The sequence below is a fragment of the Fonsecaea monophora genome, assembly GCF_001642475.1.
Source record: "Fonsecaea monophora strain CBS 269.37 chromosome Unknown Scaff3, whole genome shotgun sequence".
Taxonomy (NCBI): domain Eukaryota; kingdom Fungi; phylum Ascomycota; class Eurotiomycetes; order Chaetothyriales; family Herpotrichiellaceae; genus Fonsecaea; species Fonsecaea monophora.
This window is the reverse complement of record NW_019173934.1, coordinates 645,336-667,100: the sequence shown is the minus strand read 5'-3', so window position 1 is coordinate 667,100 and position 21,765 is coordinate 645,336. Positions and strand designations below refer to the sequence as shown.

The 21,765-nt window shown below is 53.7% G+C and overlaps 9 protein-coding genes across 9 annotated transcripts; 7 read left to right on the top strand and 2 right to left on the bottom strand.

Annotated features, from left to right (window-relative positions):
- Positions 1-143: 143 nt before the first annotated feature.
- Positions 144-2,631, top strand: AYO21_00944 (hypothetical protein; the record flags this gene model as incomplete). Its single annotated transcript, XM_022650931.1, has 6 exons — positions 144-310; positions 409-808; positions 860-1,212; positions 1,264-1,537; positions 1,599-1,959; positions 2,018-2,631. The coding sequence occupies 6 exons, from the start codon at positions 144-146 to the stop codon at positions 2,629-2,631; spliced, it is 2,169 nt and encodes a 722-aa protein (XP_022516934.1).
- Positions 2,632-3,456: 825 nt separating this feature from the next.
- Positions 3,457-4,747, top strand: AYO21_00943 (hypothetical protein; the record flags this gene model as incomplete). The annotated part of the gene is made up of 3 exons (XM_022650930.1): positions 3,457-3,586; positions 3,673-4,125; positions 4,248-4,747. 3 exons carry the CDS (start codon positions 3,457-3,459, stop codon positions 4,745-4,747), a joined length of 1,083 nt encoding a protein of 360 aa, XP_022516933.1.
- Positions 4,748-4,904: 157 nt separating this feature from the next.
- Positions 4,905-5,444, bottom strand: AYO21_00942 (hypothetical protein; the record flags this gene model as incomplete). Its single annotated transcript, XM_022650929.1, has 1 exon — positions 4,905-5,444. The coding sequence occupies one exon, from the start codon at positions 5,442-5,444 to the stop codon at positions 4,905-4,907; it is 540 nt and encodes a 179-aa protein (XP_022516932.1).
- A 397-nt stretch (positions 5,445-5,841) lies between these two features.
- Positions 5,842-6,940, top strand: AYO21_00941 (hypothetical protein; the record flags this gene model as incomplete). The annotated part of the gene is made up of 5 exons (XM_022650928.1): positions 5,842-6,021; positions 6,090-6,167; positions 6,226-6,268; positions 6,327-6,765; positions 6,835-6,940. 5 exons carry the CDS (start codon positions 5,842-5,844, stop codon positions 6,938-6,940), a joined length of 846 nt encoding a protein of 281 aa, XP_022516931.1.
- Positions 6,941-7,446: 506 nt separating this feature from the next.
- Positions 7,447-10,272, top strand: AYO21_00940 (hypothetical protein; the record flags this gene model as incomplete). Its single annotated transcript, XM_022650927.1, has 12 exons — positions 7,447-7,543; positions 7,615-7,718; positions 7,774-8,011; positions 8,080-8,177; positions 8,245-8,426; positions 8,482-8,620; positions 8,706-8,786; positions 8,845-8,969; positions 9,035-9,099; positions 9,196-9,552; positions 9,611-9,680; positions 9,729-10,272. The coding sequence occupies 12 exons, from the start codon at positions 7,447-7,449 to the stop codon at positions 10,270-10,272; spliced, it is 2,100 nt and encodes a 699-aa protein (XP_022516930.1).
- A 573-nt stretch (positions 10,273-10,845) lies between these two features.
- On the bottom strand, positions 10,846-12,920 carry AYO21_00939 (hypothetical protein; the record flags this gene model as incomplete). The annotated part of the gene is made up of 5 exons (XM_022650926.1): positions 10,846-11,593; positions 11,652-12,064; positions 12,127-12,236; positions 12,314-12,614; positions 12,663-12,920. 5 exons carry the CDS (start codon positions 12,918-12,920, stop codon positions 10,846-10,848), a joined length of 1,830 nt encoding a protein of 609 aa, XP_022516929.1.
- Positions 12,921-13,551: 631 nt separating this feature from the next.
- AYO21_00938 (hypothetical protein) lies at positions 13,552-15,125 on the top strand (the record flags this gene model as incomplete). The annotated part of the gene is made up of 5 exons (XM_022650925.1): positions 13,552-13,656; positions 13,732-13,854; positions 13,916-14,131; positions 14,197-14,701; positions 14,761-15,125. The coding sequence occupies 5 exons, from the start codon at positions 13,552-13,554 to the stop codon at positions 15,123-15,125; spliced, it is 1,314 nt and encodes a 437-aa protein (XP_022516928.1).
- Positions 15,126-15,616: 491 nt separating this feature from the next.
- AYO21_00937 (hypothetical protein) lies at positions 15,617-17,157 on the top strand (the record flags this gene model as incomplete). The annotated part of the gene is made up of 5 exons (XM_022650924.1): positions 15,617-16,109; positions 16,228-16,424; positions 16,492-16,533; positions 16,602-16,839; positions 16,895-17,157. The coding sequence occupies 5 exons, from the start codon at positions 15,617-15,619 to the stop codon at positions 17,155-17,157; spliced, it is 1,233 nt and encodes a 410-aa protein (XP_022516927.1).
- Positions 17,158-19,717: 2,560 nt separating this feature from the next.
- On the top strand, positions 19,718-21,175 carry AYO21_00936 (guanine nucleotide-binding protein subunit beta; the record flags this gene model as incomplete). Its single annotated transcript, XM_022650923.1, has 5 exons — positions 19,718-19,835; positions 19,927-20,639; positions 20,699-20,788; positions 20,843-20,962; positions 21,083-21,175. 5 exons carry the CDS (start codon positions 19,718-19,720, stop codon positions 21,173-21,175), a joined length of 1,134 nt encoding a protein of 377 aa, XP_022516926.1.
- Positions 21,176-21,765: the final 590 nt, after the last annotated feature.

Sequence of the window (21,765 nt, the reverse complement as noted above, 5' to 3'; positions counted from 1 at the left end):
ACCCAAGGAATGTGGGGAATTTGGGTTTCCCATATGAACCCCAAACGCTTCATATACTACAAGGGATTCTATGTATTCCGTTAATTCTTGATTTCTATTAGCCTTTCGCTTGGCCTCTGATTGTGCAGTCCTGAGCAAAGAAAATGAAGGACACCAGCCTGTCCAAGGTTATTGTTGTGGGAGCCGGCCCGGCAGGGCTTCTGCTCGCCCTGATGCTCGCGAAGCACGGTATCAGTGTTGATGTAGTAGAAGCAAAGGACGCCGTGGATTCCAGACCGCGTGGTGCAGCATACGGTCCAGCGGCAGTCAGGTACGTACATTGCATTTAGATATCTGTTTCGAACCCTCCTATCCCAGCAGATTACATGTATTCTTGCGGACTCTGATACTCACATGAATACTACGCAGCGTCCTCCGCCGTGCTGGTGTCCTGGACCGAATCCGCCAAGAGGGCCTGTGCGTCGACTCATTCACCTGGAGGAGGGTGGACGGCACCGTCATCAACCGCCTGACTGGCATGAACAGAAACCCTGACAAAGGCGGTTTTATCTGTCTACCGGTTTACGACCTGGCATGTCTCCTTTACAACGAACTCAGTCAGTTTCCAAACGCCCAGGTGCATTGGAATCACCGAGTGACGGCTGTTCTTCAGGACGAAAGCAGAGCCTGGGTCGAGTGTGAGAATGGTAAAAGCTTTGCAGGCGATTTCGTTGTCGGCTGTGACGGTGGCACATCGACTGTGCGGAAGTCATTGTTTGGCAGCAATTTTCCAGGCCACACTTGGGATGCCATCATGGTCGCCACGAATGTAAATACGTGGCTCTCCCTTTTATTCTGTGGTTAGAAAGTGGAGAAAAAGATTGATATGCTGATATTTGTGCTCGATTTCCAGATTCGCGGCTACGATTTCTCAAAGTATGGCTGGGAAGATACGTCCTGGATTGTCGACCCTGAACATTGGGCCGTGGTGGCTCTGATCGACCAGCAAGGCACATGGCGTGTCTCATACGGAGAGAAAGGTTCGCTCTCCCACGACGAGCTTTACGAACGGATGCCGGCCAAGCTGCAACGAATTCTTCCGGGGAATCCCACCTCCGATCAGTACACGATTGAAAGATTTAGCCCCTACAAACTGCACCAAAGATGTACCGAGAAAATGCGGGTTGGTCGGATCCTGCTCGCAGGTGACGCTGCGCATCTGAACAATCCCATGTACGTCTTTGGCACATGTCGACCATTCATGCTAGGGCTAATGATTTTCAGGGGTGGTCTCGGTCTCACCACCGGCATCTCAGACGTGGGTGGATTGGCTGAGTGTCTCGAGGGAATACATGACGGCAAAGCGGGTCACGAGATACTCGACCAATATGATCAGATTCGACGTGAGATATACAGGACTGTCACCGATCCCGTATCAACGGCCAATCTTGCTCGCGTACGAAGTGACCCGGCGGCGTTGGCCGGTGGTCAGGACCCTTTCTTCGCCATGCTCGATAGGTCTCGCGAAGATGCTAGCGTTCTTGATGAGATTGAAAAGGTCAGTGTTGACGTGTCTGTACGGGGTTGTTGGTGGTATGAGGCTGATTTTTGAGATTCAGAAAGACATGGGACTCCTCGTGGACTTTACTCAGTTCTACCACACAAATAAGGTGAATGGCCACACCAACGGTCTGGCCACGAGCCATGCTTCTCTCACCCACTGGGACCGATTGGTTCGCTACGTGTCGGCCAAGACTGGCCAGACACGATATGGCGAGCCGCTGGCGGACTTGAATGCAGACATTGATCAATTGATGGCGGAAGGGACTCTGAAAGTTCGGCCCTTGGAAGGATCCAACTGGCTGGCAGCAAGACCATCGGCCGACGAGAAGGAGGATCTCGTAAAGGAGCTTCTCGGTCCCCTGACTCCAACAGACGTGCCCATCATCCGCTGCACAGGCCTCAACTACCGTACTCATAGTGAGTCTAGGTTTTTTTCCCCCGCAGTTTGGGTGTTTCTTAACTGAAAAACCGTTAGTTATTGAGTCGAACTGGGACATACCCACGAATCCGACACTATTCATCAAGCCCGGACAGGCCGTCGGCGACACGCGTGCGCCCATCCCGGTCCCCAAGCTCTCTCAATCCAAGTGCGACTACGAAGGCGAGCTGACCATTGTCATTGGAAAGGACGCCAAGAATGTCAGCGAAGAGCAGGCCCTCGACTACGTGGCCGGGTACGTGGTTGGGAACGACGTCTCGTGCCGCGATTGGCAGCTCGACAAGGACAAAGCCGGCATGATGCCCCAGTGGTGTTTCGGCAAGTCGTTCGACAAGTACGCCCCCGTGGGGCCGGCTATCGTGAGCCCCAAGGTTCTGGGCGACGCGTCGGGCCTGCGGCTCCGGACGTACGTCAACGGCGAGCTCAGGCAGGACGCCAACACATCGGATCTCTGTTTCGGTGTTCGAAAGCTGGTCAGCTTCTACAGCACGGGCCAGACGCTGGAGGCGGGCAGTTTGATCATGACGGGGACCCCCGGTGGCGTGGCCGCGGCCATGAAGGTTCCGCAGTACTTGCAGGACGGGGACGAGGTGGTGGTGGAGATTGAGGGGATTGGGAAGTTGAGAAACGTGATCAAGTTTGACGAATGAGGTGACAGGGGGGGAGAGATTTGCAGAGATGTGTGTGGTTAGAAATCGAGTGTGCTCTTTACAACATAGGTACAAGGACATTATCCATGTTGGAGACGTGAGACCAAGCAAGTTCACTATCAGAAATGGACGGGGCACGTTGGTGACAACACTAGTCTACTAACAGAATAGTCCCGGATTTGCAGTATTCGTTACACCTAATCAGGGAAACCGAATCCCCACTCCCCTGAAAAGGCTAGGATATCCCTCCAGATCGGCCCGAGAGAGATCCCAAAAACTTCGGTCCGCGATTACAAAGAACAGGAACACAACACAACCCCCAATACTAAGCGATGACATACTCGAACTGCGGGCCGAAGATGAAACAATGGAACAATAGAGGTGAGACTGGTACTAATGGTGACTTTGGGCAGTTTGAAGTGGAGGGGGTGGAGGGGGTTTTGTTCTCACAACCGTGCCCAGGCTGACCGGGCTTTGAGGTACCTTTGATTGGAAACTAAAACCTCGTAATGAAGATGGATAGACACGGGTGGAAGTTCCAAGGGAGAATGGTCCCTACAGGCATTGAGTGATAAAGAGGCAATGGTGGGTTTTTCCAATGCCCCAATGAGACATAATCTGATGGGTGGGCGTCGTTGCCAAATCATATTGACACAGATATAAGACTGGCTTGAGCCTTTTTTCTATGCGAGAGTAAAGTGCGAGAATTCAACTGACGTTGGGCGTGTTTCTTCAAGGCTTCACCAGGCTTCACCAGGCTTCACCAGGCTCCATCGTGTCGGCTATATTGAACACCTCTCCCCAATAACAAGTCAGATTAGAACCATGGCGTCCCCGGCGGTGGTCCTACCGCGATCTTTACAGGAGAGTCTGGACAAGACACAGGTCTCGTATGCACAACTGGGTAGTTCGGGACTCCGTGTCTCGATTCCCATCCTGGGGACCATGTCGTTTGGTATTTCACCTTCCACCACGCCTTTTCATGTTGTTGTTGTTGCCGTTTCGTCCCTTTCCCATGCTGATGAATCCTTTCATCCCAAGGCCACAAAGCCTGGCAGCCCTGGGTCCTGGACGACCCGGACGAAGTGGACGCGATCCTCAAGGGCGCCTTTGACCGCGGCCTGAATACCTGGGACACGGCCAACGTCTACTCCAACGGTCTGGCGGAGCGGATGATCGGTCACACGCTGAGAAAACACCAGATCCCTCGACACAAGGTCGTCCTGCTGTCCAAGTGTTTCAGTCCCGTGGGCGAAGAGCCGGACGTCCACGTCATTAGCTACCCGGGACAGATCTCGGCCAGCAAGGACTACGTCAATCAAGAGGGGTTGAGCCGGACGGCCATCTTCAATGCCGTAAACGGCAGTCTGGAGCGGCTGGGGACCGAGTATCTCGATCTGTTGCAGATTCACCGATTCGACCCGACGGTCCCGATTGAGGAGACCATGAAGGCGTTGCATGATTTGGTGCAGAGCGGAAAGGTTCGGTATATTGGTAAGTCTCCGTCACTTGCTACATTTATGCACCACTGGCGTCCGCAAAAAAGGCCCTGCTTTGCCATCGAGCTTAGAGAGGGACAGCCAAAATCAAGAAAGAAATCTAAATGAACCAAACAGGCGCGTCAAGCATGTGGACGTACCAGTTTGCACAGATGCAACACGTGGCCGAGACGCACGGCTGGACCAAGTTCGTCTCGATGCAGAACCACTACAGCCTGTGCTACCGCGAAGAGGAGCGCGAGATGAACCGGTTCTGCCACGACACGGGGGTCGGGCTCATCCCGTGGGCGCCCCTCTACCGCGGCCTGCTCGCGCGTCCGCTGGGCTCGGACAAGACGACGCGCGAGGCCAGTGTCAAGGGCGCGTTTGCCGGATTGCACGGAGGAGACGTCGAGATCATCACGCGGGTGGGCCAAGTGGCCGAGACGCGCGGGTGGAAGATGAGCCACGTTGCGCTCGCGTGGATCGTTCAGAAAAGCACGGTCCCGATCGTCGGGGCGAGCAGTCTGGCCCGGTTGGACGAGATCTGTCAGGTGCGAGGCAAGGCGTTGACGGAGGACGAGATCAGGTATCTCGAGGAGCCGTATCAGCCGAGAAATATCGTCGGTCATCACTAAATGCGACGGGGACGATGAGAAAAGGGGAGGACTTATAGTAGGTTATGTATTGTGACAGGCTTTTGTATATCAAGAGACCCCAAAGAGGAAATCAGCCAGGCCTCGACTCGACTTGGCTGTAATATTTTGATCCCTCGACCGACAACTCTTGCCCATCCTAAGAAGCGTCCATACCCTGAATCCCACTGCCTTTGACCTCGACGCCACCAAATTGCAAAGCCTCAGCAGGGATGACGGCCGCAACCATGCGTGCCCAGCACGTGGAGCTGACGTTCCTCCACGAGTGATCGACGCCGCGTTGGATGGCCGAGTCTCCAGGCCCGAGGATTCGCTTCTCTCCCGACCCCAGCGTCAACTCCATCTGGCCCTCGACCACGACGTTGAAGTTCACGCTGATGGTCCGGTGCGACGCGGACTCGTACCCCGGCGGGAGGTCCAGGATCCGACAGGCAAAGCCGTTGGGGATCACGATACCCGGCGGGTTGTCGATCAGGTGCTGGTAAGACTGCAGGTCCTGCTCGCCGGCCAAGTCGACGGGGACACTCTGACAGCCGTAGCAAAAGGCGATCTTGACCCCGTCGGGGAGCTGCTGCGAGGGAGGGTCCGGGGAGATTTTGGAGGAGAAGATGGACACGCCGTCGTCGGTGTTGGTGGTGACATGCCGTTTCACGGGTGTCAGACTTTTGGTGTCGGTCATGATTCTTGTTTGCTGGAATGAATCTTGAGAGTGTTGGTTTAGACCGAGTCGAGATACAATGTGAGGCTGTCTTTCTATATTCCAGGAGCAACAAATAATTCCTTTGACGGCAGGACTGGTCAAGTGCTGGTCGAGAGAGCGTACAATGGACAATGACACGATGACCATCTCTCGGACCAGACACTTTCGGGCCGACAGAAACACCAAGCCAAACGGCATCGAGTCTCGCCTGAAAACAATGACACCGAAGTCGACACGGCCCATCATCCTGAAACAAGATATATCCATTGCGTTGTCAAGACCCGAGGGGGCAGAACAGTCTTGAACAGTGCCCTTCTCCACTGTGAATCACTACAGCCTAGAATCCCATCTGAATCGCAAAAGAAAGGAACCAAAAATGCCGGCCAAATTCACAAGGCTGATCCGGTTCGAGGATGCCCAAGGGGCGATTCACTACGGCGAGGCTGGCCCCGACTGGGACAAGGATCTCCACGGCCAGACTGTGCCCACCTACGACATTTCGGACCCATGGGCTGCTGAGTTCCCTTTGACGGGAAAACACGTTGCAGTCACAAAGGTGCTGTAGCAGTTTGTCCCATCCATCCTCTTGTGCCTGCGTGGTTTGACTGACCATACGATTATAAGGTCTTATGTCCTCTGCCGACAACTCCACTCATGTACGCCATCGGACTCAATTACAAGTCGCATGCCGAGGAGGCCGGGGTACATCTTCCTCCTTATACTAGCAGAAACATGGGTAGTTAATGGGGTGAGAATTCAGCTTCCGATTCCAGCATATCCCGTTGTCTTTACAAAGTTCGGTGGTGAGTTCCGTGACTTGCCCTTCTGTTGCCACACACGACGCTGAGAACGAGAGTGCAGATATGCTTGCCGATCCGTACCAAGACATCCCCGTCCCCCCAGTGGCCCAGTCGGAGATGGACTACGAGGGAGAACTCTGCGTCATCCTGTCCAAGGACATCAAGGACCTGTCGGACGACGACGACATCTCAGACTCCATCCTGGGCTACACGGTCGGTAATGACGTCTCGGCCCGCTTCTGGGCCTGGCCCAAGCAGTCGGGCACTCAATGGGGCCTGTCCAAGTCGTTTGACCACTTTGGGCCGATCGGGCCCGTCATCGCTTCGCCTGCCTCCATCCCGAATCCCCAGAATCTGCAGCTCAAGACCTGGGTGAACGGGCAGATCCGGCAGAAGGGCAACACCGACAACATGATTTTTGACGTGGTCACGATTCTGAAGCACATGAGTCGAGGCACCACGCTCAAAAAGGGGAGCGTCATCATGACAGGGACTCCAGAGTATGTCGCCCTGTTGGGCAGGTGACTTTCGAAAACAGGCGCTTGTGGGCTAACGCGTGAGAATCATAGTGGTGTCGCTGCTTGCGCTACCCCTCAGGTCTATTTGAAGGCCGATGATCTGGTGGAGGTGGAGATTGAGAAGATTGGGAAGATTGGGAATAAGATGGTCTATTGATGGAAGATGGGAGCAAATGGCGAGCTTGTCAGGCGAGTATTGACGGGGTATTCGTCCAAAGCAGCTTCGACGAAGAAAAAACCCTTGACTTGGTCGAAGAGGATGAGGAGAGGCTGCTGTGCTCACCAAGCCCAAGTTCTGTAGGCTCCTGCAAGATATTCGGGAAATGATCTTGTCTTCCTTGCCTCGTTCCCTCATATTACTGTTCTCCGGCATTCGCAAAGAATGCACCGTGTATCGCCCTTCCATGTTTGCCCCTCGTATACTCTACCATTCGAATCATAACACAGAGCGCCCTTTGGACGTCCGCCTCCGTCTCCGTCTCTATTGCTGCTCTCGGGATGGCGGTTTGGAACTTCGGACCGAAGGGAGGTAGAGCCATTTGGTTCAGTGGACAGTAGTTCTCATATGGATGCCATGAGCCATGCTCCCTTGGACAAGAGCCTGAAGCCTCGCCCACGCCTTCACCATTCAACCTCGTATTGTTAGTCTGTACACACCCTCCAATGGCACCAGAACCGACCTATGTGCCTCCTCCAGGCCTGCGAACACAGTTGGACGACTTTAAGGATGTCGTGAACCGCAAGTATGGCCTGAATCTTGGTAAGAATCTCATCTTGATATGCCTCCCACTCCATTTCCCAGCTTTTTCGCTGATTGTTCCCTGCATTCAGAAAGCTATGCCGACTTGCATCGATTCTCGGTGACGCGGCTGAACGATTTCTGGATGACGGTCTGGGAGTTTGCGGGCGTCAAAGCATCCGTCCACCCTTCCAAGGTGAGCAACTCCGCGAGTGACAAGAGACAGGATGTTGAATCGACGAGAAAAATAGGCGATAGAGGATGACCATGCTGTCATTGACGAGTTCCCGAGTTTCTTTAAAGGCGCTCAGTTGAACCTGGCCGAGAATCTCCTGGACCCCAGGTTCCATGGCCTGGCCGTCATCAGCATGAACGAAAGCAACTTCTCGTCGCCGGATGAGTATTCATGGCATGACCTTCGGGAACTCGCACGACACTATGCCGCCGCTCTCAAATCATCTGGCCTGCAGAAACAGGAAGTCGTGGCGTGTGAGTAGCACCCCCCTTTACCTCGATGTCAAACGATCACCATACTCATTTACTTTCTTGAGGAACAGTGGTTGGTTCCAACTGTGTCCGATCGCTCGCATTGCTCCTCGCTACCACCGCGGTAGGGGGCATTTTTGCCTCGTTCGCAACCGACATGGGCTCCAAGGTTCGTTACAACCAAAATACCAAATCTACCAAAAAGAGGGGGAAATTAACAAGCGAGATCCCCATAGCTACTGAGTGACCGGCTTCAATTGTTGCAACCGCGTCTTCTGTTTGCCGAGTCGACGTACGTGTACAATGGCAAATGCCATGACATTTCCGACAAGCTCGATCTGTCGATACAGCATCTTCAAGAAGGCGGGAGGAATAGGACCATCATCATCGGTCCCAGACAGGGTCTCAAGTCGGAGACGTCAGTTGCCTATCATCAATCTCGTGTCTATGGCAATTGTTGACTGAGCGTATAGCCTGTCCTTTGAGGATTTCCTGGCCCGTGACACCGGTGCACGGCTGGACTTTGTCCAAGTCCCCTTCAACACTCCGGCCGTCATCATGTTCTCGTCTGGAACAACAGGGACTCCAAAGGGCATTGTCCACTCACACGGGGTAAAACCTCCCGTGGCTCCTCCTCCTCTTTGGTGGCTTTCACACCAAGCCGGAGACTGAAAGACAAAGCTGACAATTCCCCCAGGGTCTCGTCGTGAATGGTCGGAAAGAATATAATCTGCACAACAACTTTGGCCCGGGTGATTTGTTCTACCAGTACACAAACGTGAGTGTTGTTGCCATCCATCGGGACTTGCACTGCACTTGCTAACCGCCCCGAGCAGATTGGATGGACCCTGTGGAACATTTCGGTCCACGCGCTGTTCGTCGGCACGGCCGTCATCTTGTACGACGGCAGTCCATTCTACCCGTCACCTGAAGGGTTCTTGAAGGCGCTATTTCGTCTCAAGTAAGCCCCCCAAACGGCATCACCGTGATTGATTCGAGAAGCAAACAGATACTGACGACGGCTAGGGTTACTTGCTTTGGCGCCGGTCCTCGCTACTACGCCGAACTTCAAAAAGCCTCGGTGAAGCCAAGTCAGTGTCCTTGTTTCTTTTCAAGTGCTCGCGAGACACAACGAGCGAGTCGAAGATTCTCCTGCTTTTAACAGGACTGTTTTTGACCCCTTGTAGGAAAATATTGTCAGAGCCTTCACTCCATAATCTCCACCGGAGCCGTCCTCACCCCCGCCCTTGCAGAATGGCTCGTCGAAGCGTTCGGGCCCGTCTGCCAGCTCTGCATGTCCGGCGGCACAGAGATCTCCGGCTCGTTCCTGCAAGGCTCCCGCTCTCTCCCATCGTACGCGGGAGAGTTGGCGGTGAGGGGCCTCGGCATGGACGTGGCCGTGTTTGGCGTCGACGGCCACGAGCTGCCCGACGGCGAGAGCGGCGAGTTGGTCTGCCGAAAACCGTTCCCCAACATGCCGGCTATGTTCTGGAACGACCCTGGCCGGAAGAGGTACCACGCCTCCTACTTTGAGCGGTTCTCGCGTAAGTACTCAGAACCCCGCCAACTCTTTCGAGACACTCACATGCCATTATATGTCAGATGTGTGGACACACGGCGATTTCATCCGCGTCAACCCTGCGACAAAAGGCATCTACGTCCTTGGCCGAAGGTGAGTGGTGCCCCTACCTACCTACCTACCTGACAACAGTCATAACAGAAGAGGGGGCTCCTCATCCCTTACTGACGGTCGTTTGGATATACCCAGTGACGGGGTCCTCAACCCCTCCGGCGTGCGCTTCGGCAGCGCCGAGATCTACAATCTCCTCGGCTCGCCCCGATTCCGCGAGTCGATCGCCGACGCCCTGGTCGTCGGGCAGCAGCGTCTCTCAGCCCCCTACGCGGACTCGGCCGAGAAAGTCGTGTTATTCATCAAATGCCACCCGGAGGCGACGACGGGCTCACCCCCCAGAGTCCGGGCGGACCTCGACGCCGCCATCCGCGCACAGATCGCGCGGGACCTGAGTCGGCGACACGTGCCGACGCACATCTTCGAGACCGACGTCGTGCCCTACAACGCCAACGGGAAGAAACTCGAGATCCAGGTCAAGGCCGTCCTGTGCGAAGGGGAGGCCGCCCTGCGCAGGCTAAAGCTCACGGCGGACGAGATCCGACAGCTGCGCGCCTACGTGCCCTTTTATCACATGGAGAATGTCGTTGCGCAGCTTTCCCCGCAAGTCGGCAGCACGGGGGCGAAATTGTGACCCTGGTGTTGGTTGTGGGATACTCGTGGACTTGTACCGACTTACGCGAAGCACACGAGGGACTTGTTAAGTCTGACTATGTAGACTAGCCAAGGGATAGGCACCAACTAGAGAGTTTCATTGGCTGTAATAATTAAACAGTGGCTGTCTCCTAGTACGGTACGGAGTATTATTAGTCTCTCAGTGTCCGTGGTAAGACGCTAGTGCCGATAGTAGCTAGCTCATTTCCCCAAATAGTGTAGTTCTGAGTACTCTTACCGAGTTAATACGTATGTAGGTACATAGTGGGCCCATTTTTGCACGAGTACAGTACATTACATACAGCCAAATCACGACTTTGAAAAAAATTGGCAGCGCGAGAGAAGTCTTCGAGGCAATACTAGGGCGTGGCCAGGTAAAATTGATTTTTTTCGATCTACCGGCCTCTCATCCATTCTTACGATAAGCCAAAGATGGAATTTGATGGGAGTACAAGGGTCAAATGGAATCAAACACAAGGCGTCCGCGACCAAAACCACTACGAGGGTGATGTCATGGGCTAGTGCCACGTCTCTCGACCGCGGACTTCCAACATCAAACGCGCCTCTCCGTCTCCGTTCCAGTGTGGCGACCCCGTTTCGCATGCAGCTCTTCGACCGGGGCATCGACCCGATAATTCATCGTCTTCTTCAGATCGCCGAGGAACAAGCACACGATGCTGCCCGCGAGACCGATCGGAGCGGCGATGATGAACACCACCCGGATCGAGTCCGCGTAGGCCTGCTGCAAAGCGCTGAAGCCCTGGGCAATGATTTCCGATGTGGCGCCTGGGATGGTGGGCAGCGTGGCGGTCTGACCTGTCGTTAATGCCTCGAGGAAGGCAGGGATCGAAGAGCCGGGAAGCCCAGAGGCCTCGGCGGCTGCGATTATATACTCAGGCAGGTAGAGTTTGAGTCGTGTGTTGAAGGCGGCCGTGAAGATGGCGGTGAAGATGGCGACGCCGATGGCACGTGCGGTTGTCGTCACCGCCGAGGCGGTCGCCAGGACTTTGTGTGGGACGACAAGCTGTGCGCCACTGACGGTGAGAACGAGAGGCGCTCCAAAGCCCACGCCGGCGACACAAGCAAAGGCAATGGCGTTGGTCGATTGACCTGGTTGAACGGTGGCGAGCCCTACCATGCCTGCTGTCATGATCACGTTTCCCACCAGCAATGGCTCCCGAATCGTGCGGAAGTGAGTGCTGGCGTAGCCCCAAAGAACTGTCGAAAGTAATGCTGGGATCCAAGCCGCCTGGGATCGAAGAACGACGAGAATAGGATCGGTTGTGAAGAGGATTTGAGACCTGTACATCATAAGATTCAGCCGCTCAAAGTCCTTCTACAAAAAGGTAGGGGACCTACATGATAGGATAAAAGATAGCAAAGGCAAATATACACAGACCTTCCACAAAGATCAAGAACGTGCACAAGATGAATGTCCTCGCGTTTGCCTTGCCCGCGCCGAAGAGATCGTGGTGTACAATGCCAGTCGTAGTGCCCTTCCACTCGTAGAGGCCGAAAGCGACGAGGCCGAAAATCCCAATGATCAACGGTGAAAGAGTGCGAGCGTCGACCCAGGTATACTGACCGCCTCCTAGGCTTGTACCTGTGAGGAACAGGGTGAGCCCGACCATCAGGATGCCGCATCCAACAAGGTCAAGACGTCTGATTTTGTGCCAAAAGGGCAGATTGTCCAGCTCGGTGTGCCGTTTGGGAGGTCGATATGCGAACAGGACTGAAATCACGTTGGTGCCCCATAGAGCCGCCTGAAACCACTGGTGACATACAGTGTCAATGTTATGCTGTATTTCTGTGATTTGGATCTTTCAAGACTTACGTAGAAGTCACGCCAACCGCGGTGCGTATCGCGTTTAATGAGTGCTCCGATGGTCAACGGCCCTACCACGGTTGCGAGGAGCGCCGAGGCGTTCATTGCCGCTTGGGCCACTGATAGCACAGTGATCATCAGTGAAAATTTGAACTATGACTAGGTAAACAAAGTGTCAAGATACGTTGGGACTCACTGGGTCGCCATCGACGAGGGAGGATTTCAGCAGGCACAGCATACCCCAGAGGCACTGCTGCAAAGCCAAACCCGATCAAAATGCTCGCTCCGATCAGTCGGTAGATATTTTCTGACCCGGGGGCGATGCATGCCCCGATGAAAGCGATGGCGCAAGTGCCCACGAGGAGAAGCTTTCGGGCCTGGAAGGCGTCGGATGCGGTGGACAGGATAGGTCCTACTACCGCCTGAACCAGTGATAGAGCATTGACGACCCAGGTCTGGGTGGTGGTGTTGTGCAGGTCCGTTCCGATGTAGGTCAACTGGCGATGGTAAACACTTGTCACGGTATACCTAGGGTATTCACGTACCACTGCCGGAGGCCCCTGAAGCGCCAGGACCTGGGTGAAAACCAGCACGTTCATCGCTGCGAGGGCGATCCAAGTGCGTGCGTGAAGCTCAGGCTCAGCCTCTTCCTCATCAAAAGTGAGATTATCTTGGTGCTGCTCGGAGTACTCCACCTCCTGGAGCTCAAATCCGTTATGTGACTTGGAGTCGGCAGCAATCGGGGGGGTGATCCCAACAGTATGGGGACCTGTAGGGACCGAAGTACCATTGTGAGCAGCCATTGTGGGGAGAGACTGTAATGCAGAGCGACTCCGGTGAAATCTGGGGACGCCCAAGGTGGATATACAGGAGTAAATACTCGTCCATGCTTAACAGAGAATATGGGTAGTATTTGACAGCGTCGGTCCTGAATAAAGCTCAAAAGACTTTGACATTTTTAACGACTAGGTCCACATCTAGGACTCAACTGTAGCCTAATGATTTTCTGCATTGAATCCGGGGTACGGGGTACAGGGTGCTGTTCGGCGTCTGGAGCTCGGTCCGTCATCGTATGCGAATAAATCCAGGGAAGGCAACACGGCTCCACACAAGTTCTATCGGCCCGACAGCAGAGCCAGACTGTACAAAGTGTAGTTCCAAATGCGCTAGTCCTCAACTAGTATGGACCCACTGACTATCACGATAGGTATATGGTAGATTTATCAGACTGCAACCATAGTCAGAACTACAAGTATGGTCATGGCAACCCTGCGGTCCGAGGTCAACGAGACTCAAGTTGACGACAAGCCGGCCTTGACACAGCACCAGCTGAGAGGACCATTTTATACTGAACTGGTCTCCCGCTTCGCCAGCACCACTACCACAGTTGTTCTGCAGCGCTACCGTTGAAGAAATATAGGAATCCTATCCATCATGGTCGCCGTGCCCTTTCCCGTGGAGATTCCCGAGGCCAGCCCTTTTGGTCCACATAACATACCATTTGGGATTTTCAGTACGCCGCAGGGTGTTGGTCTTGGAGTTAGTATCTTTAATCCACCATCTTCTTCATAAAAGAAAAAACCTACTGATGCGCCTTGTAATCCGATTTTATAGACCAAACCACGCGCTGGAGTGGCGCTCGGAGACTATGTCGTCGAGCTCCATGAGCTGGCTCAACGCGGCGTGTTCGATGCGCACCAAGACACTTCAAAGATCTTGAGACAGGTCTTCCTCGAGGTGACTGTGGACATTGCATTCTTCGGCTCTAGGTCATGGTGTTCCTAATACCTTTCGCCAGCCTACATTGAACTCGTTCGCGGCGTTGGAAGGCAGTGAAAGGAGATGGGTCCGACAGACAATCATCGGAAATGTCACGAGCGACAAGTCAGTCCTCTTTACGGATCAAGACCTGAATGAGAAGGCCTTTGCGTTGGCCCGTGACACGCAAATGCACCTACCGATGGACATCTCCGACTACACCGACTCGTTTTCGTCTCTCATTCACGCTGAAAATGTGAGCCTGCCCAGTCTCCATTCTCCAAATATCGTCCACTCTCACACTCTCTAACTCGTCGCCAGTCTCTGAAACCTCTGGGACTCGACCTACCGCCGGCGTTCAAGCTCTATCCACTCGGATACAATGGGCGTTGCTCCTCCATCTTCCCATCGGGTCACCAAATCCATAGGCCGAGTGGATTTTTCATCAAAGAAGGCGAGACTCAGCCGGCTTTCCAGATCTCGCGAAAGCTGGACTTTGAGATCGAGCTCGGGGCCTTTATTTCCAAGCCGGTCCCCCACGGACAGACAATCGACGCGAAGACCGCGGCAGATCATATCTTCGGCTATGTCCTCCACAACGACTGGTCGGCCAGAGATATCCAGCCGTATGAGATGCCTCCGCTGGGGCCGATGCATTCCAAGGGCTTTGTCACCACCATCTCGCCCTGGATTGTGACTGTGGATGCGCTAGCAAGGTGTTGCACAGGCCCGCCGACATCCAACGCAACTCCGATCCATTCGTCGCTCGTAACCGACGAGGCGAGTCACGGCGTTTATGATATTGAGTTTACAGCTTCGGTGGCTCGTAAGTTTGTATGATTTTCTCCGTTTTTGGAAGCATCAATGCTGAAATGTCGCGAATAGGTGGTGGCAATAGCCCCGTCGAGATTGTCCGGTCCAACTACCGCCACTCATACTGGAGCGTTCCACAAATGATAGCATACCAATCCTCGGGGGGCTGGGGCATCAACACGGGTGATCTGGTAGCCAGTGGAACCGTCTCGTCTCCAGCGCCGGAGATCAAGAAAGGACTCGGCTCGTACGGATGTCTCCTAGAGTGCTTTGCGCAGCAACACGAGTTGCCTGCGGTGGGCGGCAAGTCCATGTCCTGGCTCGAGGACGGCGATGAACTCGCCATCCAGGGCTGGTTCAAGACGGCTGACGGTAGGAGGTGTGGGTTTGGCAAAGTGTCGGGCGTCGTGGTGCCGGGTCCTTCGTGGCCCTCGTAGAAATAGACCTGGAACTGGCTGGTTATCAAGGAATCACCACGACACCGTCAGCATCGAGCAAGCCTTGTTTGCTGCCCAGTCTAGCGGATATCCTGGGTTCGCCTTGAAATATCATTGAATGAGGCGGGCGAGCGAGCGACAATTGGTTTCGTGGTCGGTATTGAAATGCTTGTTTTCAACATGGTAACCGAATTGGCCGAGGTCAAGCTGCGAAACTCGAACCACGTTATATACGAGGTATGGTTGTTTGAAGGACTCGGTTACGGTGAATCCATGTCTGTCTCGCAGAAAGTTGTCTTGGTGACAAGAAAAGAACAGAGAGAGGGTCCGTAACTCGCTCGATCTTACATGAATCTGTCTTGAGGTCTGGCTGTACATATAAAGTCAGCGAAGAATTCCTCTGAGAAATATTAGAAGCAGCTCGAACCTGAAATATCTCATATACCTAATCTCCGATCGCGAAGCCAATACAACAAGACCGAGGCATTGAAATGGCGCCACCCAGAGTCTTGTTGACAGGTGCCAACGGGTTCGTCGGAGGTCATCTCCTATCTTTCTTCCTGGAGAAATCGTGCTCGATGCAGGCTGTGGTTCGACCCGAAGCCAAAGCGAAGAGAGTCACGAAGGACTTCCCCGGCTATGACAGGTTGAGGCTCGACTTCTCCATCGTGTCCGACATCACGGCGCCGGGAGCCTTTGACCAGTGCATCAAGGACGCCCAGCCCCTCGACGCCATCATCCACGCCGCTTCCCCCCTCAACTTCGCCGCGGCCAAGTCACCTGGTGATTTCATCGACCCGGCAATCCATGGCACGACGGAAATCCTGAAGTCGACCGCAAAGTACGCGCCCGGGCTCAAACGACTGGTCATCACAAGTAGTTTTGCGGCCATCGGGAACCCACTGGATCTCCAAGGAAATGGGAGAGTGTATTCCTCCGAGTCGTGGAACCCTGTGACCAAAGAAGCAGGGATACTCGGGGGATGTGAACCTGGCGTGTTGGGCGAGCAAGACCCTGGCAGAGCAGGCAGGTGAGTCGAGCAATTCTGTCAAGCGTGATCTTCTGTCATCGTTGTCAACATCCTGACTGACTTTGCACGCAGCTTGGGAATTCGTCACGACGGAGAAACCAGGCTTTGAGCTCGTCGTCCTCAACCCGCCCATCGTGTACGGTCCCCTCAGGCACATTGATTCCATGAGCGATCTAAATACGTCAAACGCGATTCTTTGGAGGCTCATGAATGCCGGAAAAGGCGCTCCTGTCCCAGATGACTCTCTGCACATCTCTGTCGATGTCCGGGTGAGTCACGACAATCTGTCTCATCTCTCCATGGCTCAGCGCCCGGCTAATTTGTCTTTTTCCGCAGGACTTGTCGTTGTCACATTATCAAGCGGCCTTTGCTCCCGAGGTAGGAGGCCGGAGATCTCTCATCATTCCTGGCCGTAATAGCAACCAGGAAATCTGCGACATTTTCAGAAGGGAATTTCCGGAGCTCGACTAGAAGACCCCCCTGGGAATCCAGGGCAGCATGCCTTGGCCTGCGGGCTCGTTCAAGGTCGACAATTCGTCGTCGCGAGAGGTGCTGGGTGTGGCGTATCGGCCGTTCGAAACGACTGTCGTGGATACTGCAAGGAGTTTGTTGGAGGTGGCAAAGACATTGACGGCAAAGGTGTGAGATGGGGGACAATCGACATCTACGAGTTGCGAAATGCAGGTGACGATAGTAGTAACATTGAGCTGAGGATAGCGAAACAATACAATACATTTAGATCCCGTCCCAATCCTTCACATGGATTCACATCGTGTCCATGTCGCACTACTGAACAAATCGGCCTCGACTGCCGAAAGCGAGTGCTGCCCATCCGGCAATCAAGCACATACCCCCAAGGGGAGTCACGGGGCCGAAAGCCTTGAACCGCTGAGGATCCAGAACGAGCAGGTAAAGGCTCCCACTAAACATTGTCATCCCAGCGGTGAAAAGGGTGGCGGCGACCTGGGGGAAGAGGAGATTTTAGAATCAAGGACCCCATAAAAGAGCTCGGATACTACCTTGTTCTTTGGGGCCACTGCCGCCGTCAGGAGGAGGACTCCACTGTGGATTAACTGCGTTGGAGGAATAACGTTAGAAAGTGATTGTGACCATTTTTTTCTGTCATCCTCGACGAAATACCTGGTATTGAGCAGCGGTCGACCAGTTTGCGAGCCTTGCCGGATCACTGATGTGTCTTTTCAGCCCATGGGCTCCAAACGCGCCAAAGATAACCGAGGAGGCGCCGTAGATGCACCCGATGGTCCAGAACATTGTGGAGAGCGATGAATCAAGCGACCAGGAGAGGACAAAGCAGCTTCGGAAGGCAAGCAAAAAATACCCGGCAGAAGATGACCAGAGAGTCGCAGTCAAAGTGGCACAGTGATGATGACCAGTGAGCAGGAAGTGTGTGGCGTGTTCCTCTCAGTCACGGTACAACACACTTTTTGCCAGGTTTGGAGAGTTTGCCGAGTTTGCAGCATTTGCATTTCCGGCACCAGCATTCACCGACAGACATAGATCCACCGTTTCAGCGAGATCCAGATTCGCCATCCTCATACAAATAAGAGCTGCAATTGAGGAGAAAGTTTGTTGTCTGCTCTATTATTGGAACAAGCTGTGTTAGCACCTGATCTGCATGGCCGGAGCTGGCACAAGACACTATCAGAACTCCCATCTGCGACTGAATTGACGCCTTGCACGAGGGGATTGTGCGCAGTAGCTTGACCCCATTGAATGAACCTTGTGTCGGTTCGAAACGCTTCCTTTCTCGAGCCCTTTGCCCCTAACAATTGTCACGATTACTATAAGAACCTTTCCGGCTGTTGTAACTTCATCGCTGTTAGATTAGCGAAAGCCACGTGTGGTTCGTAGTAGAGACGGAGGGATCAGGAGAGTGCAGATCCTCCTGACTAGGTGCTTAGGGGACACCTGCGTTATAAAGAGACTCCGTCTTCATGAATGCTATTATTCCGACAACGTGCGCAGAGAAGATGGCTGGTATCGCAGGTGGACAATGCCACGAGAGTTGACAGGAACAAGCACGGACGTATGTAGTGGACACAACGATAAGCCCGTGGGGATGATGACCAACCTAGTGTCGCTAGTGGACCGATGGTGGGTGTGAGGATCAGCGTCCAAGTGCTTTTGGGATGGAGAAAACAGGACCAGGCTGAATGGGAGGCTCCATCTCTGCCTCCTTGCTGGAATAGCGGATCCCGGTAGTAGAAAACGGGGGATTCGGGCGTTGCACCAACTGATGACCATCTCTAGCCCATATTAGACGCGGCCGGCCAATTTCTCTTTTGCCAGAGTTGTTCTCGCTTCCCAATTTTGTCCCCAGTTCTCAGGCGGGTTTCTGCATGTTGGATTGGCAACTTCATATCCCTGGTCTGCCTGGGCTGAGGCGCCGGTGCGCCTCTCCGGAGCTTGAGGGCCACCCGGCACTCTTCCCCCGGCTTGCTCAATGTAGGACTAACGCAGCAATGGTCGCCACCACGAGAGCCAGTAGCAGTGAAGACCAGCCGAGGGGGAGAGGTATCGTTCCCTAGGATCTCGTTTAGGAGAATTTGACATGTTTTTTTTCTCCCACTCTTTTTTTTTTTTTTGGCTTGCCTATGTTTCTCGGCCGTGTGCAAGACCCCTATGTGCTGCATTCGACATGGTTGACCATCAAGGCTAGATCGGGCGGGGGGAGGAAGTCCCCATCAAAGGAACGGTATAGGTAGATGGTGACAGCGACGATCTGTGACCTGTGCTTGTAGAGCCGAACAAGATGGTGCACCTGACCCGAAGCCGAGTGATTGGATTGTGGTGATGGTTGGTGGTTGATGTTTGAAGTTCGTGGATTGTGTGTCCCTTTGTCACTCCTCGTACCAGTAGCAAGACCCTCGTCCTCGTCTTTCGGGACTGTTCAATCCCTGCCTTGAGTTCGCCAATTGAAACTGTCCGTAGTGGGCAAAGAACAGGGGAGTCCAACCCCCCGAACCGACACAAATCCCCACTTGGAGTTTAACGAACCAGACACCAAGAACCAAGAGTCAAAGGAAGAGTCAAAGCAACCCCCCTGGTGCCCCGAGCCCCAAGAAGCCAGACCCGGACCTCCCAACTGTGGCATCCATTCCTTCTGCACGCCTTCCCCCAAAGACTGCCCTTTTTCAATTCTGTGACCCGACCTCACCACCACCACCAAAGCCCTCGATTTCTACCACTTTCTCGTCGACAACTTTTCGCCGCTCTGCAGGCAGTCAGTTGCTTCGTCTCCTCTCCAAACATCCCATCCCGATTTGCCTCCCTCTCGCCGTCGAACCTGACTGCACTCTGCCGCAATCCCGAACTCTCCCAATCGCAGCTCTAGTGGCCCCCCCGTATTTTATCCACCTCGTCCCTGACACCTCGCTCCTCGGAGCTCCTGCGCTCGTTCATCGCGAACCTTGCCTCGACACCGATCAGACATCTATCTTGCTGTGCGCGTCGCTCTGGCGAAGCTGAGCTTTTGACGGCTGACTTCCTCGCGAATACCCCCCCCTTTAAACCCTGGTCCGACAAGGGCCCGAGCGGCACCATGTCGACCGACCTGACCGGAGAGCAGATGCAGGCCAAAATCACAGCTGCCAGGAGAGAAGCAGAGGGCCTCAAAGACAGAATTAAACGCAAGAAGGATGACCTGGCTGATACAAGCTGTAAGTCGATGGACCTGTGCATTGAATTCCCATCAGGCGCAGCCTACTTGTCCACCACTTTCTAGATTGCTAATCAATCGTGTTTCGGCAGTGCGACAAGTCGCCCTCAACAACACAGAGGCCTTACCTCGGATAGGCATGAAGCCTCGAAGAAATCTCAAGGGCCATCTCGCCAAAATCTACGCCATGCACTGGTCAACAGATCGCAGGCATCTGGTGTCGGCGTCTCAGGATGGCAAGCTCATCATCTGGGATGCATATACCACTAACAAGGTCCACGCTATTCCCCTCCGTTCCTCGTGGGTCATGACCTGCGCATATGCCCCTAGTGGTAATTACGTCGCTTGCGGTGGTCTCGACAACATTTGCTCAATTTACAATCTCTCCACGAGGGAAGGCCCGACGCGTGTGGCTCGCGAACTGTCTGGTCACTCTGGGTACTTGTCATGCTGTCGTTTTGTCAATGACCGAAAGATCATCACTTCGTCCGGTGACATGACCTGCATGATGTGGGATATCGAAACCGGTTCCAAAGTAACAGAGTTTGCAGATCATTTGGGGGACGTGATGAGCATCAGCATAAATCCAACCAACGCCAACATATTCGTGAGCGGCGCCTGCGACGCTTTTGCCAAGTTATGGGACGTCCGAACCGGGAAAGCCGTTCAAACATTTGCTGGACATGAATCTGACATTAATGCCATTCAATTTTTCCCAGATGGAAATGCATTTGGAACTGGCTCGGACGACGCCTCTTGCAGACTGTTCGACATTCGGGCAGATCGAGAACTGATGTCTTATCAGGTAAACTTTTGAACCCTAACGGTGTCCTGTTCCCGCGGATTGGCTGACCTCTGTCATAGAACGAACAAGTGCTTTGCGGTATCACGTCTGTCGCTTTCTCAGTTTCTGGCCGGTTACTCTTTGCTGGGTATGATGACTTTGAATGCAAGGTAAGTCCCGTCCTAGCAGCACCTCTTGCTTGAACCCACTGACGTGAATTCGAGGTCTGGGACACTTTGCGTGGTGATAAAGTTGGTTCATTGAACGGTCACGAAAACCGGGTCAGTTGCCTTGGAGTCAGCAACGACGGGATCAGTTTATGTACTGGCTCTTGGGATTCTCTAGTAAGTTATCATTAGTCTTTATTGACCAGTCTGAAGAACTCGACTGACGTATTGCCTGTAGCTCAAAATCTGGGCATGGTAGACATGGCTTGGGAGGATGATATACTTTTGTTCCAACAGCGGCAATTTGACTCAAATGTCATCCTCGACGGGGCGGGCACCATCAACCAAATCACCTTTTTCCTTATCAACGATCGCATCGACAGCTTCTGACGGGTTCCCTTTTCTCTCCCCCCAAACTTGACTGTTACGCGAACCTGAGGGCTCATTTGATTTCTCACACAACCCCTTCGAAATCATTTACTGGATAGGCTTTTCTTGTGTGTGGACTATTTCACAGGACTGGAGGAGGGTTTGCTGGTTTGCTTCTGTTCTCCAAGGCATTGGCAAGACACACTGCGCACGTTGTTTCCTATCCACGACTCTTATGACCGGACATTGGTGCAATTGGAGTTCATTCTTGTTCTCCTGTTTCGTGTCTAATCTTGACAAGCACGGTTTCTCGAGCACCTCTTGTTTGCCTCAATACAACTGAACAGAAAGTCAGCCTTGCTCGCAGATCAGGCGAGCGAAGTGCAGAGCAGAAGAAAAAAAAGGGGAAATTCCCAAAAATGTGAAATCTGGATATCGACAGCCTCATTCCTCTATTCATGTGCGTGCGTTGTCTCCCCAGGATGACTGGGGAGGCCGAAATGAATGATGTGGAAGGGAGCGAGGGCGAGGAACAAGCACCGAGACGCGATGTTATAGAGATGCTGAAAAGGGGATTCGGCAGCAATGGGGAAAGCACGCGACCATTAAAA